Genomic DNA, 20,096 nt, shown 5'->3' with positions numbered 1-20,096 from the left:
GACTGACTTTTAATAAAAGGAAATTCCATAAAGTGAAGTCATACTTTTTTCAATTGCTTGAAACTTTTCACTGAAATATTCAAATATCTTCAGTTAGATATACGAGTTTGACTTTCTAGACAGTTTATAATGATAGTATCTGCGAAATAAATAGGATATTGACAGTGTAATATTCTTTGTATATCTTATATACTATTAAAGTTGGTCCATGCGATTCACAAATGTGAATATAATAAGAGAAAAGACACAGGTGTGTTCTAGTCAGTTTTATTATCTGGACTGTTGCATTGGCGGGAAATCTCCCAGGATATAACATTCTACAGGCACAACGTGGTCAGTGGAAATTTACAGAAATGAGTATTAAGGTTAAAGGTCATATGAATATAAAATAACTCAATATCATTACATTTCCCTCTTTTTAAATACATATAGCTGAATGGTATCCACATTAATAAATCATAAATGAATATGGTTCAATTTAAAATAACGTTAGAATAACACATGTTTAAATATCAATTAAGTAATCAGTTTATGTAAACAAATATATGTTTATCAAACAATGTATGTGTTTTTTCCAGTTTATATATATTTTCTTTATAGTTTATTTTTTTGTTTGTGATGTTTTCTTATTAGTAAACACTCAGTATTTTTTTTTTCTTTCAATTGTTCACCATGTTCTCATTATAATATCGTTTGTTCAATTTCACTTCCCTGCCTGATCGTGTGTGATAATAGTGGTCAATTGGGCTGGGCTTATTGGAGGTCAATGAGTGGTCAGCATCATGTGATTCTGAAATTTTTCCATTAATTGAGGGAGTGATAGGGTTATTAGCCAAAATGTTGGGGGAAAATTCCTGAATTTCTGGGAAAGTTTCTTCAGTTTTATTAAGCATTCGCCTATTTCTGCGGTAAATGCCACCTGCATGAGTTATTACAGAGTAGGATCGGTCATTGTGAATTTTTATCACTTTTGCTGGTTCCCATGTTTTGTTGACCTTGATGCGGACATACTCATTAAGTGTAAGAAGGGGTAGTTGCTTTGATGTTTTATCATAGCAACTTTTTTGTTTCTGCTTTATTTTTTGCATCTTTTCGCGTACCTGTTTACAATTTACTGTTTTGGGTTGTAACTGAGAATTTGTGGTAGGTAGACTAGATTTAGTTCTTCTACTCATTAGTAATTGATTTGGGGAGAAGCCACATTCAAGAGGGGTGTTTCTGTACTCAAGTATCGCGAGATAAGGATCTCGATTACTCTCCTGAGCTTTCCTGAATATCCGTTTAATAATCGACACTGTTTTTTCGGCCAATCCATTACTGTTTGGGTGGAGTGGGCTGGATGTTATGTGGGAAAACCCCCAATCTTTTGCAAAATCTGAAAATACTTCAGAAGAGAATTGTGGCCCATTATCAGTGACAAGTTTGTCACAAATGCCATACCTTGCTAAGTGAACTTTTAGCTTTCTAATTATAGTAATGCTTTGTGTGTTAGGTAGAGCATCTACCTCAAAGTATCTACTATAGTAGTCTACAGTCAGCAAGTAGTCCTTACTGTCAAAGGAGAAGAGATCAGCGGCAATGTTTTGCCAAGGTCGGTCCGGCACGTCGTGGGGAGTTAATGGTTCTTTTGCGTTGGAATACCTGTACTTTTGACATAAAGCACATTTTAAAACATGATTTGTGATTTCTTTTGTCATACCAGGCCAAAACATTACGTCTTTAGCCCTTTGTAAACATTTTTCTACACCCATGTGACCTTGGTGCACTGATTCAATCACCTGTTTTCTTGCAGATACAGGTATGACGATTCTCTGTCCTCTGAATATAAGGTCATTTACAGACGACAATTCGTCCCTGTGGTTCCAGAACTCAATTATTTCTTGTTTACAGTCTGCACGTGAAACTGGCCATCCGTCAATAATAGTTCTCTTCAGAATCTGCATGCTCGTGTCATTTTGAGTTTCATGCCTGATTGATTCCAGTCTGTTATCGGTTATGTGTAACCCTTTCAACACTGTATGTACATGTAAGTCGAGACCCTCTAATTGTAATGTCTCTGGAAACGGTTGTCTAGAAAGTAAGTCACTGATTGGTACTTGTTTTCCAGGAACGTGGCGTACGTCAAGGTCATATTTTGATAACTGTAACCGCATTCTTTGAAGTCTCGGTGGACATGCAGACAAACTTTTCAACATGATTGAGCTAATAGGTTTGTTGTCGCAGTGTACAATTACATGTCTACCGTATACATACTGATGGAAGCGCGTGCAACCAAACAGTATTGCTAACATCTCTCTTTCTATGTTAGCATAATTAGATTCAGTCTCTGTCAATGTCCTAGAAGCGAAGGCAACTGGGCGGCCATTTTGGATGATGGCTGAGCCGACCCCACGCATCGAAGAGTCAGATTCAAGAGTTACACTCTGTTTTGGGTCAAAGTATGCAAGAACAGGGGTACTTGTGATTATGTTTTTCATTTTCGTAAATGCTTCTGTCTGGGAAAAATCCCAAACAAATTCTACATCTTTCTTTAGTAAGGATCTCATGGGGCTTGTGACCTCTGCTAGGTTTGGAGAGAATTTTTGCAGATAATTTGCCATACCAAGAACATTTTCAAGTTGCTGTCTATTTTCTGGTATTTTGAGGTTCATAATTGCCTCTATTTTACTAGGATCTGGCTTTAACCCTGTTGATGTTATAAGGTGACCAAAGAATGGGACTTCATTTACCCCGATTATACATTTGTCCGGATTGAACTTTACTCCCTTGGAATGTGCTCTTTCAAGGGCGTTACGCAAGTTTGCGTCATGTTCTTCACGTGTCTTCCCATATATCAAAATGTCATCTACTATGGCTGTTAGACCCTGCAATCCTTCAAAAATTTCATCTACTTTCTGCATGAATATGTCACTCGATGCAGATATGCCATATGGGAGTCTTAACCAACGGTATCTGCCGAATACCGTGCTGAAGGTTGTTAATAATGAAGACTGTTCATCAAGTTTGATGCTCCAGTATGCGTGTGTAATGTCAAGAATGCTGAAGTATTTTGCATCAGTCAGTCTTGATGTAACGTCGTCAATAGTACGCATTGGGTAGTGAGGTCGCCTTATAGCCTCATTTAAAGCTTTTGGATCAAGGCAAACTCTGAGTTTACCTGTCTTTGGTTTTTCTACAATGACTAGGGAGTTTACCCAGTCCGTGGGTTCAGTGACCTTAGTTATTATTCCATCATTCTCCATGCGCTGGAGTTCTTCATGAAGCCTGTCCCTTAAAGCTTCCGGCACTCGCCTAGGTGCGTTTATTACAGGAACAGCATCACTCTTAATGTGAAGTTTACATTCACCTGGGATAACCCCTACACCTTGGAATAAGTTCCCATACTCTGACATGACCCTTTGTTTATCTAATTCTGTATTTGATCTGTCTATTGAATAGGTGAGCTTTATCAGGCCTAAGTTTACAGACGATTGTAAACTTAGCAGCGGGACTGTCGGACTATCAACAACATAACATAATGACTCGCTAGTCTTGTTGTTGTAGCGCAATTGCAGATTTATTATACCGCATACAGGTAACATGTTGCCTGTGTACAATGTTAATCTATTTTCCGCGATTTCAAGAGGTTGTTTTATCTTTAATTTCTCATAATAGCTCAATGGTAGAATATCTACCGCGCTCCCAGTATCTATCTTAAATTTAACAGGAATATGGGAAGGACCGACATTAATTGAAACAAAGGCACGATCAGGAGTAGAAGATGAAAATTTTACCATATCAACGTAATAATCCTGATTTTCCGATTGAACGTTGTCACTATAATTGTATTCAGAATACTTCACATTGTCAACGTTTTTATTTCTAGATCTGCAAACGCTTGCAAAATGATTTTGCTTTCCACATGCGTAACACTTTGAATGTTCAGCTGGACATTTTGACCCTGGTCTATGAGTGTTCTGTCCACATCGTTGACATTTCAGTGGTTTTCTTCCATCTTGTTTTTGAATGTTATGATAATTTCTGTGTTGTTGTTGTTGTTGTTGTTTAGGTTGCTGAAATGGTTGGTTCTTGTATCCTTTATGTTTTGATTTGTGCTGCTTAACCAGGTGTACATCATTAGCTGCTGCCATTGATTGAAGTTGTTTCTGTGCATATTCGTGTGCTTGTGCGATTTGAATAGCATTTTCGAGTGTTAATCCATCGCCTTTGTTTATCAACTTCTCTCGTACTTTTCCAGAATTTGTCCCAAAAACAATTCTGTCTCTGATCATTTCGTCCTTGTCTTTAAAGCTGCAATCTGCTGCACTTAGTCTTAGTCTTGTGATGAAGGCATCAATACTGTCAGTGCCTTGCACTTCATTGTTAAACTTGTACCTCGCAAATATCGGGTTCAAGGACGGCTGCACATGTGCTTTGAACTTATCATAATAAGCCTGAAGATTTTCAGCATCATCGCCAGTGAAGGGTTCCCATGTAGCGTGAATGTCCCTGCCCTTGTCACCGACCCATATCAACAAATATGATATTTTTTCTTTCTTAGTTTTGTTCTTGAGCGGCCCTGTAAACATCAGTTCCACATGCCTTTGGAATTTAATCCATTGTTCAGGAAGATTTGAAGCTTCCCAGTTTATAACTGGCACAGAAAGTCCTGTTAATTCCATATTTTGTTATCTTATAATTCCAACTATAAATTCTGACACCATGTAATATTCTTTGTATATCTTATATACTATTAAAGTTGGTCCATGCGATTCACAAATGTGAATATAATAAGAGAAAAGACACAGGTGTGTTCTAGTCAGTTTTATTATCTGGACTGTTGCATTGGCGGGAAATCTCCCAGGATATAACATTCTACAGGCACAACGTGGTCAGTGGAAATTTACAGAAATGAGTATTAAGGTTAAAGGTCATATGAATATAAAATAACTCAATATCATTACAGACAGGACATGCCTCTGTAGCTTAACCCATCTCAATTATTCCAAACCGTCTGTGAATTTGACATTGCAAGGAATATTTTAATAGGGTTTAAGTGGTAGAGATATTGATTGTAGCCATGTACATGGAATATTCTCTTCAACTGTATCACGTACCTTAATGATATCTACAAGAACAACTTGAACAGAAGCAAAAAGTTTCATTTTACGTGCACGTGACATATATTATGTAAAAGCACTTTCCAGAACCGACCATAAGGTAATGGAAACAACACCATTCTGTTGTTGATAAAGGATTTTATAAAAGTATTGCATAAAACATAGCTTCATCCTCTTAAAATTAAACATTAAATGTAATGAAAACATATATGAAATTCCTAGTACTTGAAGGGTTAGAAGAACAGTCTAATTATAACTAAGATATTTGATTGGGACAATTTCTCATATTAACAAAAACTATTCCTAATACTTTTCTGATCTAATATGATACAGAAATCACCAAACCAACCAATGGACATCTGTTATAACTGCTCATTTTAATGGACATCTGTTATAGCTGCTCATTTTAATGGACATCTGTTATAGCTGCTCATTTTAATGGACATCTGTTATAGCTGCTCATTTTAATGGACATCTGTTATAGCTGCTCATTTTAATGGACATCTGTTATAGCTGCTCATTGTAATGGACATCTGTTATAGCTGCTCATTGTAATGGACATCTGTTATAGCTGCTCATTGTAATGGACATCTGTTATAGCTGCTCATTTTAATGGACATCTGTTATAGCTGCTCATTGTAATGGACATCTGTTATAGCTGCTCATTGTAATGGACATCTGTTATAGCTGCTCATTGTAATGGACATCTGTTATAGCTGCTCATTGTAATGGACATCTGTTATAGCTGCTCATTGTAATGGACATCTGTTATAGCTGCTCATTTTAATGGACATCTGTTATAGCTGCTCATTTTAATGGACATCTGTTACAGCTGCTCATTGTAATGGACATCTGTTATAGCTGCTCATTTTAATGGACATCTGTTATAGCTCCTCATTTTAATGGACATCTGTTATAGCTGCTCATTTTAATGGACATCTGTTATAGCTGCTCATTTTAATGGACATCTGTTATAGCTGCTCATTTTAATGGACATCTGTTATAGCTGCTCATTGTAATGGACATCTGTTATAGCTGCTCATTGTAATGGACATCTGTTATAGCTGCTCATTGTAATGGACATCTGTTATAGCTGCTCATTTTAATGGACATCTGTTATAGCTGCTCATTGTAATGGACATCTGTTATAGCTGCTCATTGTAATGGACATCTGTTATAGCTGCTCATTGTAATGGACATCTGTTATAGCTCCTCATTTTAATGGACATCTGTTATAGCTGCTCATTGTAATGGACATCTGTTATAGCTCCTCATTTTAATGGACATCTGTTATAGCTGCTCATTGTAATGGACATCTGTTATAGCTGCTCATTGTAATGGACATCTGTTATAGCTGCTCATTGTAATGGACGTCTGTTATAGCTGCTCATTTTAATGGACATCTGTTATAGCTGCTCATTGTAATGGACATCTGTTATAGCTGCTCATTGTAATGGACGTCTGTTATAGCTGCTCATTTTAATGGACATCTGTTATAGCTGCTCATTGTAATGGACATCTGTTATAGCTGCTCATTGTAATGGACATCTGTTATAGCTGCTCATTGTAATGGACATCTGTTATAGCTGCTCATTGTAATGGACATCTGTTATAGCTGCTCATTGTAATGGACGTCTGTTATAGCTGCTCATTTTAATGGACATCTGTTATAGCTGCTCATTGTAATGGACATCTGTTATAGCTGCTCATTGTAATGGACATCTGTTATAGCTGCTCATTGTAATGGACGTCTGTTATAGCTGCTCATTCTAATGGACATCTGTTATAGCTGCTCATTGTAATGGACATCTGTTATAGCTGCTCATTGTAATGGACATCTGTTATAGCTGCTCATTGTAATGGACATCTGTTATTATAGCTGCTCATTGTAATGGACATCTGTTATTATAGCTGCTCATTGTAATGGACATCTGTTATAGCTGCTCATTGTAATGGACGTCTGTTATAGCTGCTCATTGTAATGGACGTCTGTTATAGCTGCTCATTGTAATGGACATCTGTTATAGCTGCTCATTGTAATGGACATCTGTTATAGCTGCTCATTGTAATGGACATCTGTTATAGCTCCTCATTGTAATGGACGTCTGTTATAGCTGCTCATTGTAATGGACATCTGTTATAGCTGCTCATTGTAACATTTACTCCTATCTTTAAGCAATATTGCATCACAATCCTTGAACAATCCTAGGACAGAAATTATGCATACAATTAATTGTCTACATTAATGCCATTTAATTAGAAAATAATATATCCCAAACAGTGATTTAATCTAGTTCAGATGCGAGGAATTATATCACGAGGGCGTAGTTTTAACTTTTAGTTTAAACGCCAAAAGGAAAAAAGAATATGTCATAAAATATTTACACAATTTTGGAATTGTATGTACACTGTATATATACTTCAATAATGAATACAATATATTTTAAGATTTACACTGAAGTCTGTAAATTATATGCAGGCATAGTCTATATACTGGAATGTATCGAATAACTATGCAACATTCAATTTTATTTGCAATATAATCTTTACGATTTTTAAAGGAAACAAGCGAATAAAGGATTTATCACGTTTCCCCTTATATGTTTCTGAACAGGTTTCTTAGAGATTACAAGTGAACAGTGTCTGACTCAATAAAAAGAATATTAATTTCATTTCAATTTTAATCTAAATATTGTTACATGTACGGATCAATTGATAATTATATGAAAGTAATTAACTTAAGTATAAACTAATATCTGTGTAAAACGAACAGAGGTTTTAATTTGTCCGTGCAATCTAAAATGTGTTGTATTTATTTTTTATCATGGCGACCCCTTTTTCGTGTTGGAAATAGCGATGTGGATTCAATGAAGAAAAATGAATGTCTGACAGGCAACTATAATAAAACAACTATTTTAAGTATTCTCTTGTGCTACTCTTAACATTGTCTGATGATTTGGTATTATCTAAAATGTCACAAAGATAATAACTATTGATATCTTCTTCAGCTTGGTTTAGTAAGTGTACAAGACTGGGAATTAAAATACAAGATGTGTTTGCAATTTTCTTTAGGTTAATACATACATAGTTCACAGAATCACTTAGTTTTATTTGAATGCATGTGCAAATGGAATTGTTTGTTTGTTTTGTTTGTATTTTTCTTGTTTTTTTTTTGTTTTTTTGTAAACTTTCTTGAATAAGTATTAAAAATTTAATTGTAATTAAAACTATGGTATATTTTATAATTCGATTTAAATAAAATATTATAAAATACCTAAATTATGAAAAGTCTGTCCCACTCTTTTTCAAAAATTATAATTCTTATAAATATCATTATTATTATTATTATTATTATTATTATTTTTATTAATATTATCATTATTATAATATTATTATTTTTATTAGCAAAATTAAATATAAAATTGAACACAGTTACGTATGTCAAAATGTAAAGTTATTTTTATCTTTACCTGTGCACCAATCATTTACACTAAGATGGGCATAATACCACTTTAAGACTAATGTCTACATAAAGTCGATATCCGAATAACGGCGATGACAATTACCATCTAACTATAATGTAACTGTTCATACAGATGACATCTATCAATCATTGCAATTATCTGAACCCAGACAGATAATTCGGTATGATTTTTCAGAGTAATGTTAATATCTTTAAGCACTGTTATAAATGTGTGTCTCGATGGTGGCCTAGCAGACAGTAAAGGTACCAACATGATTTACTACATTTCTTTTTGTTGTCCTTTATTAGTTTTCATTTCCTTGCTTTTGTTGAAATAGTACAAGTATATAAGACAAAGTGGGCCTGGTCGAGTGATAAACGCGTCGGACTAGCTTTTTTTGGGATTGCTGACCGCGTGCGTTCAAGCAAGCTGTTGTTTCTGTGAACTTGAAAATTTACACCTACTAGTATTTCTCTGTACTAGTTGGTCCCAGGAATGGATCCGTGATTGTATCAACAAGCATTGAACTCCTTACAGATAAAATTTTAAAAAAAAGCTTTACACTTTGTCATTAATGTGTTCAATTGTATATATAACTTTGCAAAAAATAAGAGACATCAATACTCAAATAGATAAGACGGTATAAATAGAACCCTGCTTAAGACATTGTAGGCTTTTACGAACAAAGGAAGAAAAAAGAAAATAAAACATAATTCAACATGTTTGAATAATACGTCTCCTCTTATCTTTCGTGTCAACAACGTCCATAAATAGTAAGCTTTTTCATTGTAAACATTATAATATAACAACTATTTTAGGTAGCATTTCATCCGTCATCATCATATCATGACTTAAAGCTAGTGGTAGGAAATTTCCTTTCCCAAGTCCATCGAATTAACAAGAAAGGAGGAATGACATCCGCAATTGTTTGGTTTATTTCGAATCTAACAATTTATGACATTAAAAGTTTGTTTCAAAGTGTTGTCATACATGCCTTTCTCTTACCAATTTCTTGGCCGAAATAATGAGCAACGAAATGCGCTATAAATCCGAAGAAAATATCATAGTATTTCATTTCACACCCGACTTATTAGCAGGAAAGAGTTAACAACTTTATTGAATTAGTTAAATGAAGTGTTGTTCCTTTTGAAATTGGCAACTGAGAATATTGGTTTCATTTATACTGCTTAACTTGATCCTATTTTTCAGTCGTACTTTTTGTGAAGAACACAAAGCGACCTCGATTTGTTTTCTTGGTTTTGTTTGTTAATTTTCTTCTTTCTTTGGTTTCTTTTTTATGTGTATGTTTTCTTTTTTGCTGTAATAAAATTCAAACGCCTTACGTAAAATTGTACAACACACAAAAAGGTCAATATTTGATTTTATTATTATGTTATGTCAAATTAGGGATACTTATTTTGTTGTTGCTTTTGGGGTATGGGCTTTCAAAATATTTTTTAAAATATTTTCATTTTTTTATCAAATGGATTGATAAAGTTGCAATTGAGAAACGACTGTAATGCACATCTTATATCTGTTGAAAAAAATCGCAGACGTTTGATCTTCTTAGGTATTTTAAAGAAACATTTAAATCGTAAAACAAGAAAACAGACAGACAAGAAAATATTTCATATTTTTTGCAAAAAAAAAAACAAACTTAAATGTTACATCGTAAAAGAGAAACTCTAAGTCTAAGGTACACATTAACAACACCATTTTAATGTGTTTTAAAATTTCAAAAAAATCAGTAAGCGTGTATCTGTGTTTGTTTTACATTTTCACCAGAATGTGTTTATACACTGCGTCTGCGTTTGTCATTATTTTAGAACTTTAAAACATCAAGAAGGTTAGGTTGTCAGCGAATCTTTTTAATAGATCTCTTGAAAATGTCAAGGGTTTATAAAAAAAAATGTTCAGAGCTCTACGAATATTTACAACATTTGGTGTTGAAATGCCAATGTTCAAGATTGAGACTCAATGTTTTTTTTTCTTTCGCCAGAGGCTCGCATAATATGATTTTATTCAACTCGTTCAATAAATTTAGTATTAAACTAAACTCATTCAATATCCTCTATATATTTAATAAAAAAATCATATTCGTACTTAATTGTTTTTAAATCAGGTCATTTTATTATGTTTAATCTTTTTTTAATCAAAGTTTTAAAATAACTTTGGTACAGATAATTATAGTATTACAAGTTGTTTGTCAACCAATTCCATAATTGGAACACCTTTAATTTTCACATTTTCGTTTAAGAATGTAGTGTATAGTTCAATTTTGGAAATAATGCAAGTGTCTTTTTAACGTCACTAAATGCATTATTATTTAGTCATTATAATTATGAACATTCATGTCCATACAGTTATGATATAGTATCCCTAACACGTAAATTACATTATTTATAGATCCTGTAACATAATTTTTTCATGGTTTAATTTCATAAATATGATGCTCAAATTAAGATTTGTTAATATTGTAAGTTCAAATAAGCACTATTTATAAAGATATTACCCAATTTAACATTTCATGTACATAAAGGGAGGTAATTAGAAATTTATTTTCTATAAATTCTAAGTCAATTTTCCAATAAGCAATGAATGCATGTAATTTATTGATTAAATATAATGTGCACAACTTTTTGAAGTACACATTTTACATATTCTTCGATGTTTGAAAATTGTTTTATTTGCATAATTGATAATAATTAGATATATAGTAACACACAGTAACAATATATGGATATATGGGGCCTCCGTGGCCGAGTAGTTAATGTCGCTGACTTGAGATCACAGGTTTCTCACCGCTATAGGTTCGATCCTCACTCGGGTCGAAATCTTTCATGTGAGGAAGCCATCCAGCTGGCTTACGGAAGGTCGGTGGTTCTACCCAGGTACCCGCTCGTGTCTGAAATAATGCTCGGAGGGGCAACTGGGGTCTTCCTCCACCAATAAAAGCTGGGAAAAATCGACGAAAAAATCTCGGCGGGACGCTCTAGGAAGGCTCGCCAATGTGGGCTTTCCGGCGGCGACCTTAAATTAACGCATTAAAAAAAACACAGTAACAATATCAATAATCTTTAAAGGGAAAGACAAGGTTAGAATAAAAACTTGATTTCAGAAAAAGAATACAATAAATAATAAATCTGCAAATTTTCTGTCGCCAAATAATAATATTTAACGAATGATAACAAAATTTAAATCTCTAAATCACCGATTTTTACAAATCAGTAGGCGCGGCCATGTTTGTGTATTGGCCGTATAAAAACAATTGCGCGTGATGTCAATTCCCCACATCTTTAGATTTATGATAAATCTAGTAGAATCGTAGCAAAATATTAATATAATAATGTATTGACCAGACAAATTAATTTTCACAGGTGGTGAAGAGGAGATTTTTTTTTTGGTTTAAAATACATAACAATATAAAAAAAAATAACTAAAAAAAAAAACCAAATAAAAAATCAACGTCTACCGGTCGCATCACTTCAAGCCAGTGATACCCGTTACTCCAAACAATGCTATGTTTATTAAAGTCTAATCTTAGTGTAATTAAACAATATTCCACCGATTTAATAAATACACATGTTATTATTTAACAAAGTTTCACAATCAAATAATGCAATTAAATAAACAAATGCACCAACGAATAATTGGCTGTTAATTATTGAACGGCGATAATTATCATTATTATAAAAATCCTACCAAAACGTGTTCTTAATAGTACATGTAATTAAATTTTTGCAGTTTGATTCTGACTTTCAAATTAAAAGGTGTGAACATATTTATAATTGATGTACACATTTCAAAAATATAAGCAACTCTTTTGAAAAGTAAATTGTTAACATTTCTGTCAACGTATGATGCGGAGTGGTATTTATTTACATCGTAATCGTAGCCTAATATTAACTGCAGGCAAAACATTTTTATTGGCTGCTCAAAAATCTAATTTGCATAATTTATTCACACAATTGCTGGTTCTTACTACTTATTAATTATGTCTAATACTGTGCATTATCCATTTTAATTGTTCCTAATTTGCACCAAATGTTCCTGTCACACTGTGTACTGACGATTTTATTGCTCCTTGTATGCCTCTGTGCCGACATACCTTTTGATCATGCACAATGTTGCCCTGATTGGTTAATCACCCTTGTAAAATATTCTAATGACGAAATAGACATCTTTTTTTACGCTTCATCAGTGAACTGAATGACCTTAGGGGAAATTAAGTTCCACACCTGTCAAGTTATACTGTAAATTACAGCATTTCATAAAATAGCAACAATTTTTTTTCAGTTACCAATAATCATTTTAAATATTAAGTAGATTTATGATGTTTTGTTTTAATGGAATAAATTTACGGTAGTAGAAATGCGTATCTGTGTGGGAAAGGGATTGGGTAAGTAGATAACGTGGAAAAAAGCTATAGGGAACTGGATAAACCCGATGATATGCGTAATTACAGGGGAATGGGCAACCTGTTGCTGTTGGTACCAGTTTTGACTGGGTTCCTAAATAACCTAACGGACAGTTTTGTTTTCATACAATATTAGTCTGGCTGCCGATTTTCCTGCGCCATTCTCATTTTTAGCGTAAATGGCGGAAAATCGCGTCCTCAGCAGATCTCTGCATATTGGATTTAGTTGATATTTTACGCTGAAAAAAAAAACTTGACCGGCGATGTACCCTATTTACGGAAGAGCATTAGTGCCAGGTGTATGTTTTTTATTAACTCGAAATTTCGAGTTAGTAACTCGAAATTTCGAGTTACTAACTCGAAATTTCGACTTACTAACCCGAAATTTCGACTTAGTAACTCGAAATTTCGACTTACTAACTCGAAATTTCGAGTTACTTATCTCGAAATTTCGACTTAGTAACTCGAAATTTCGACTTATTAACATTACAAGAATGGCCAAAGTTATTAGTTAGATGGTATAAGATATTGTAGGCAGTGCCTTTGAACGATGGAGATGGAGAAACGGGTGCCTGGACAAAAACTATTGAAAATTAACTTAAACTTAGTAATGGCATGTTCACACCCGACCTAAAAAATACAAGGCTTCCTTTAATTTGTACGTTCAGGCGTTCTTCAGACGTTGTATTGTATCCCATCTGTTCGAACATATCTTTTCACTAATCATATTCTTCTCATCCCTGTAAAAAAACCGATCCTATACTTCACGTGTGGAACATCTGAGGAAAGTATCGCGGCGTGGCCAAAATAGGGCGTGCTGAGGCCTTTGTCAAAATTGTTGGACTATATTTCTTGTAAAGTCGGATGCTTTTATATTATTCCCAACATATATATAACAACAAGTATCACTTTTATCAACTTTTATCAATACAATAAGAATCAAAGTATTAGTAAATAATGAATAATGTTACAAAAACATTATTAGTATAAAGAAACGTGACAGACTAACTGGCGTATACACGCCATTTAAAACTTATTTAACACATGATATTGCACAGTTTACAATAGGGTGGGTTTTGGACTTGTTGTTTCTCCACATGATGGTTGTATGTGTGCTTAAGAAAAAGAAACACCCGGTTAACACGGAAATGTGGAAAGTGTGATTTTACACCCCCCCCCACCCCCTCCACAAGAAAGCGAAGGATATGTTCAGTATGTGTGGACAATTTGACCCTATAAAATTGTTCTGTTAAATAAATGTTAAAGGTGCTCTGTCAATGTGCAACAGCTACACACGAAAGAAAGTATCTTGAATTCAATCCTTGCATTCACCGGCAACCAATGAAAGTCGTGCAATGTAAGTCGAAATTTCGAGTTAGTAAGTCGAAATTTCGAGTTACTAACTCGAAATTTCGAGATAAGTAAGTCGAAATTTCGAGTTAGTAAGTCGAAATTTCGAGTTAGTAATTCGAAATTTCGAGATAAGTAAGTCGAAATTTCGAGTTAGTAACTCGAAATTTCGAGTTAATAAAAAACATACACCTGGCACTAATGCTCTTCCGTACCTATTCGAACAGCTTGTCTAGCGAAAATTAAGTTCAAAATAAAAGGATATATCGTCAATTTGAAGAAGTTTCTCAAGTTTCTCATAGTACCCAAATTATATTGATGGTTTATCTTTGAAAATTAAGCAGTCATTGCTTAAATCATGTGGTGGGATCAAAAGGAAGTTTGAACATCGGACAAATGATAATTAATGTCGCGGCGTCTTCAGTTGATTAATTAAAGCAATTTAGTTCCATATGCTGTTTTCAAAATTATTATATATAGTGTGTGCGATAAAATTAATAAGTTCTTCATCAAGATATATTTCAGTTGTACCAGCGTGTACACCTATACCGGAAGTGGGTGTAGCACGTCACAATCTCGGTCTCGTCTGTCTCGCGAGAGTGACAGAACGCCAAAATGGCGGCGCCCATGAACTTATTTCTCAAGTAAAAAATAGTGTCTTAAAACACGAATTTCTCACTTATAGGGTTGATGTCAACAGAAAAACTGTCATGGTACCTCTTTTTAAATGATGAATATTTATATTAGACAGACATCAATCCATCCATTCCTATTCCTTTAACCTAAAGTAGAGTGTATAGTCAAACCATATAGGCTTATACATTTGTTAACCAATACGATATGCTAATCTAAGATTTCCCCTGATTTAATGGAAAGTGTCTCTACTTTTAGATCATAAACTCGCTTTATTTCGACCCATTTTATTGTTGATGTACCATAATTAGTGAAATGGCTCATCATCTGTAAATGTCACCATACAATTTAAGACATTTTCTTAATTAATGACAATCGAGAAACAGAATTATAGTATAGTTTACTCTTTTTGTGGGGGTGGGGAGTAGACTTTGTGATTTTCTAAAGGAATTGTGTGGTAGGATGCTCTTACCGTTGTAGAGACAAGCTTTAATCTCTTCCATTGATTTCACTTCCTTTAGTTTTTTTTCAGAGACAAATACATTTTATTCTACAGTAAATGAACTTTTGAAGACTAACGTTTAATCACTGTAGAAAAAGGTATTTGGTATTGCTATTGGCAACATAATTTTTACGCACTACAGTTTATATTCTGCACAATATGTTTAACAGAAAATAGAAATTCGACTTTCGATTTGAAAAAATAAAACATTGAAAAATTCATTACCTCATTTTGAATTTAAAATAAGTCGATATAAGTTGTATATTTAAGAAATGACATCTGCCTGGGAGGAGTATATCAGCTATTTAACACCGGTTTGGAGTTTTGATGCGTAGGAAATGACCACGAAGGCCGTAGGCCTGAGTGGTTAATTTTTTTCTCATCAAAACGACAAAACCGGTGTTAAATAGCCGATACACACCCCTCGGGCCGATGTTATTTCGATTCTAACACAATAAAATAAAGAAGATCACTAATGTTATTTTTTCAAGCGGAAATATCTTCCGGTGCCGATTTTTGTATAACGCTGTTTGATTTTCGCACCCTATTGTTGCGAAGAAATAGAAATTATTAAAGAAAAGAAATAATAAGAAAAAAAAACGTTATTTTATCAAGTTTTCAACAATAAAAACAGTGCCCCATTTATCATTCTTGTATGTATGAAATAACGTCAGCTTGTTTACGAATGAGTTGTTTACTTAGGATGACGTCATTACGCTGCTTACGGATTGGCGCCGTTTTGTTAAAATATTTATTTACTGATACGAATCAAACATGTGGTGTAAGTGTATGCTAGTGTATGAAACGAAAACATTATAAGAACTTAAAATATAAATACATTTTTTTTATTGTTGCTTTAAAAGGCTTTGTAAACTATATAATCGAGGGTGAAAACATAACAGCCGCATATACACGTAGTCCCTAACCAGTGTTTATTGGCAGTTTAACACCGTTTTTTTCCTTCTTTGTCTATAGTGGCAAATTCACGTGAGTGGATTTGAACACTCGGATTGAAAAACAAAATAAATACTAAAAAGTTTTCAGATCAGCAAAGAAGTTTGGATAACAAAATTTGCAAACTTCCTTTACTGATTTGAAAAATGGAAAAAAATGTTTGTTTATAATTCCTTCTTTCAGACCAATGTATTATTGTACGAGGCAGCAATGGTCTTCTTTCTTATGAGAGATGGACGTCTGGCATCCACGTGATCTTATGATGACATATAATTTCAATATATCATTGTGATGCACTTAACGTCGACGGATAATTTGGTGTGATCGAACATAATACCTAAGATAAAGATATGTACTGTCTGTATAAGTTTCTATGGAAACTGTAGAATACATTGAATGTAATAGAATCGCTTGTCATGGCGACTGTGGAAAAGGTACACTAAACCTTAAGTTAATACTTTCCAAGAATCGAAAAATGTGTCACCAATTTATTTGTAAAATTCATAGGTTAAAGTTTAAATAAATTTAAAGTAATATTATTATCTACAGTTGTTGGAAGTGAGTTGAGTATGCTATTAAGCAAGCATATATCACTTGGTGTTAATACATTAATCTACCGTATTTATTATAAAAAGTGAACTTGGCTTAATTTAACCTTATCTACATGTATGGTCAACATTTTTAGTGCTTTCTTATGCATGTACGTCTACTTCTGTGATGTCATTATTGTTGTTGCTATTGTTTGAAGTAAATAAGTTGTAAGAATACACGACGTTGTAGTGCATTACCATCTTGTATACGATAGACACAAGAGTTTTATTACCATGGGGTCCTTAAGACACAACATGTTTCCGGTCCAGTTTAATTTACTCAAAAGCATTTTTCAAATAGTATTTAATAAACCATTGACATAACTCCAGTTTAGATAGATACTCCATTATTGTTACGCCCCGCATCGCTTATAACTTTGCCCCGTACCTTAATATACATTATCTAAATGTGTGATATAACGCACATTTCTTGTCAAAAGAACATTCTTTTTATCAAGAAGGTACCCTATGTGAACTATTTGGTGTATCTTAAGTTATGTAAAGGGCATTTTAAAGAAGTAGTGCTAATAGAGTAATGAATTCATTTTAAATCACGCTTAGATATGTTTCGTATGAAAGCGATGCGACGGATCATTCGCATAATGTGTTATATCTGCATACAAGACAGTATAACAAAAATGTTCGCTTGTATCAGAAATAAACTGAGAATTACTAATAAAATAATCATGACAACCGTTATGGATACTACAGCCATATTTATACTGCTTATAAGTATGAAATCAAGAAATCTGGAAATTTTCAAGACATGAAGCGCATTTAAAGACAGGTATATTTTTCTCTTGTTTGACAAATTGACATAATTTTAACTATTTCCATACAGGATTGTAAACATTATTTCATAGAAGTATTTGGATGAATATAACTGTTAATTAACTGCTACGATTTTTCATTTAATAGATTTTTTATGAGAATTTAAAATGGTATGCTATCAAATGTGTTGCATTAGAATTATTGGAACAAAATAAAATTGTAAATTAAATAGATAGTTAAGTATATTTAATCTTCTTTTAATAAATGTAATTATAATAAAACCAAACCAAAGAGACTGATATTCTATTTAAGATGATACAAATTTTGACTCAATTTTAATTGTTTTATATTGTTGATAAATAGTTTTTTGTTTTGTTTTGTTTTTTCTTATTTTGTCCATAGATATAAAAAAACTAACTGAATTTTCTATTAATTTCAGTTCAGTGGAATGTCAAGCACCTGATAATGAAATTGGAAACTTGACAGGACTTCCATTATAAGTAATACAAAGCCCATCTCATTGCACTTCCAGACTATCTTTATGTCGGCGAGGATTTTAATTATATTTACATTTTTAGAGCTATTGATTTAAAGAACAAGAGTCGCCTAGTCTCTCATTGAACATATTATGGTATTTTAAGCTCGTTTAAGTAAGTTTCAGTATTATATATTATACAAATATGGACCTTTTAGCTGTTGGATATGATGTGATATGTACTGAAAAAAATAATATTGACCGGGACGATAACCGAGGTCAATATTAATTTTTCAGCACATATCACATCATATTCAACAACTAAAAATACATATCTGTTTTATTATATAATTTATAAATAGCTTAATATGGCTTCATCTGCCATTGCATACGACGGAAATCATTATTTTTCAGCTTGTCTACTTTTTCCATATTTTGGCCCTTTCCATTGGCATACTAATCCCTATTGTTCTTAAAAATGTAAATCGGTAGCTAATATAGACTAATTTGACTTTTATGTACACCCAACTCAACGTTTTTTTTCAGAATAATAACAACAAATTTGGCTTGACGTCACGTCAAAGTGGATTTACAGAAAATCTATTTTTAGAAGAAAAACCGGTGAATATACTCTGATATTGACCTGTTATTTTTTACAAAAAAGTTGCTTGTTATTCAGTCAGGGAAAGGCATTTCAAAGCTCATTTATGCCACTAATGTTTTACTTATACCATTTTATCCTATTACATGTATATTATGATACGGATGATACTGATGCCACTAATATTTTACTTATACCATTTTTTCCGATTACATTTATATAATGATACGGATGATACTTATGCCACTAATGAATTACTTATACCATTTTCCCGATTACATTTATATTATGATGCGGATTAATGTTTGGAGTATTAGGTTTATATTATCTACATAACATATTTCAAGAATTGTCCGAAAAGGCCAATAGTATTCAAGAAAGATTTCTTTACTTTGTAAAACACGATAAAACTTAAGCATCAAGTACAGGCTGCAATTACCTTTTTTACAGGTTACATTTCTTTTGTACATCATTAAATTTTAGAATAGTACTTATAACCATCTTATATTCATAATTAGATTCTTTCTGATCGAACAATGTTTAGAGAAAATCTGTAGAAAAACAACAAGTATATTGTTTTTTCTTGTAAAAAACGACTGAAATTTACTTATAAGATAGGACAGTGTGAACATACAACTGCTGAAACTAACTCTCTTACATCTTTTGCCTATTGTTCAGTAAGATTGTGTAAGTCTCGCGTGAAATTAGATGAGACGCTAACTGTTAATTTTCTCAGACAAAGTAAAACTTCCCCATATATATTGTATCATATATACACAATTCTCATTTTAGTATCATTAATGTTCAATATCTAAGATTGTTGCTGGTGTTACAATTTAGAATTGACAAAGCTAAACCAAGGCACCGTGCGGCTAGTAGAACGTAGTAATAACTCTCGGAAAAAGATGTTAATACACCATAATTCAGTGTTACGAGTGTGATTAATTAAGTGAGGTCGTATCTAATATCAGTAGATTTATAGCCGGGAAGTTATTAAGCTTAAACCTTGGAATGCATAAAATGCTTCCATAATTAACTGAAATTATGTTTTTGAATTGGGCAAAAAATACAATGTATCAGGAAATATCGTAGATTAGCATACGGTATTGATATATAGCTAAACTGTAAAAAAAGTATTTTCTATCATTTGTGTTGCTTATAAAACCGTTTTTTTGTCCATTTAAGATTTTCTTTTTCATTATACATATTCTAACAAATGCGATGTCATTCTGATAATAAT

General features: G+C 33.0%; 1 protein-coding gene across 1 annotated transcript; it reads right to left on the bottom strand.

Annotated features, from left to right (window-relative positions):
* Positions 1 to 659: 659 nt before the first annotated feature.
* LOC132712734 (uncharacterized protein K02A2.6-like) lies at positions 660 to 4,661 on the bottom strand. The gene has a single exon (XM_060695157.1). The coding sequence runs from the start codon at positions 4,659 to 4,661 to the stop codon at positions 660 to 662; it is 4,002 nt and encodes a 1,333-aa protein (XP_060551140.1).
* Positions 4,662 to 20,096: the final 15,435 nt, after the last annotated feature.

Source organism: Ruditapes philippinarum, unplaced genomic scaffold (assembly GCF_026571515.1).
Source record: "Ruditapes philippinarum isolate M1 unplaced genomic scaffold, ASM2657151v2 ctg7083_1_1_1_1, whole genome shotgun sequence".
Lineage (NCBI taxonomy): Eukaryota > Metazoa > Mollusca > Bivalvia > Venerida > Veneridae > Ruditapes > Ruditapes philippinarum.
The sequence above is the reverse complement of the archived record's forward strand: the minus strand, read 5'-3'. Positions and strand labels throughout refer to the sequence as shown.

What these genes read in the sequence shown, in the direction of transcription:
- LOC132712734 (XM_060695157.1), bottom strand. Translation starts at nt 4,661, where the DNA reads ATGGAATTAACAGGACTTTCTGTGCCAGTTATAAACTGGGAAGCTTCA.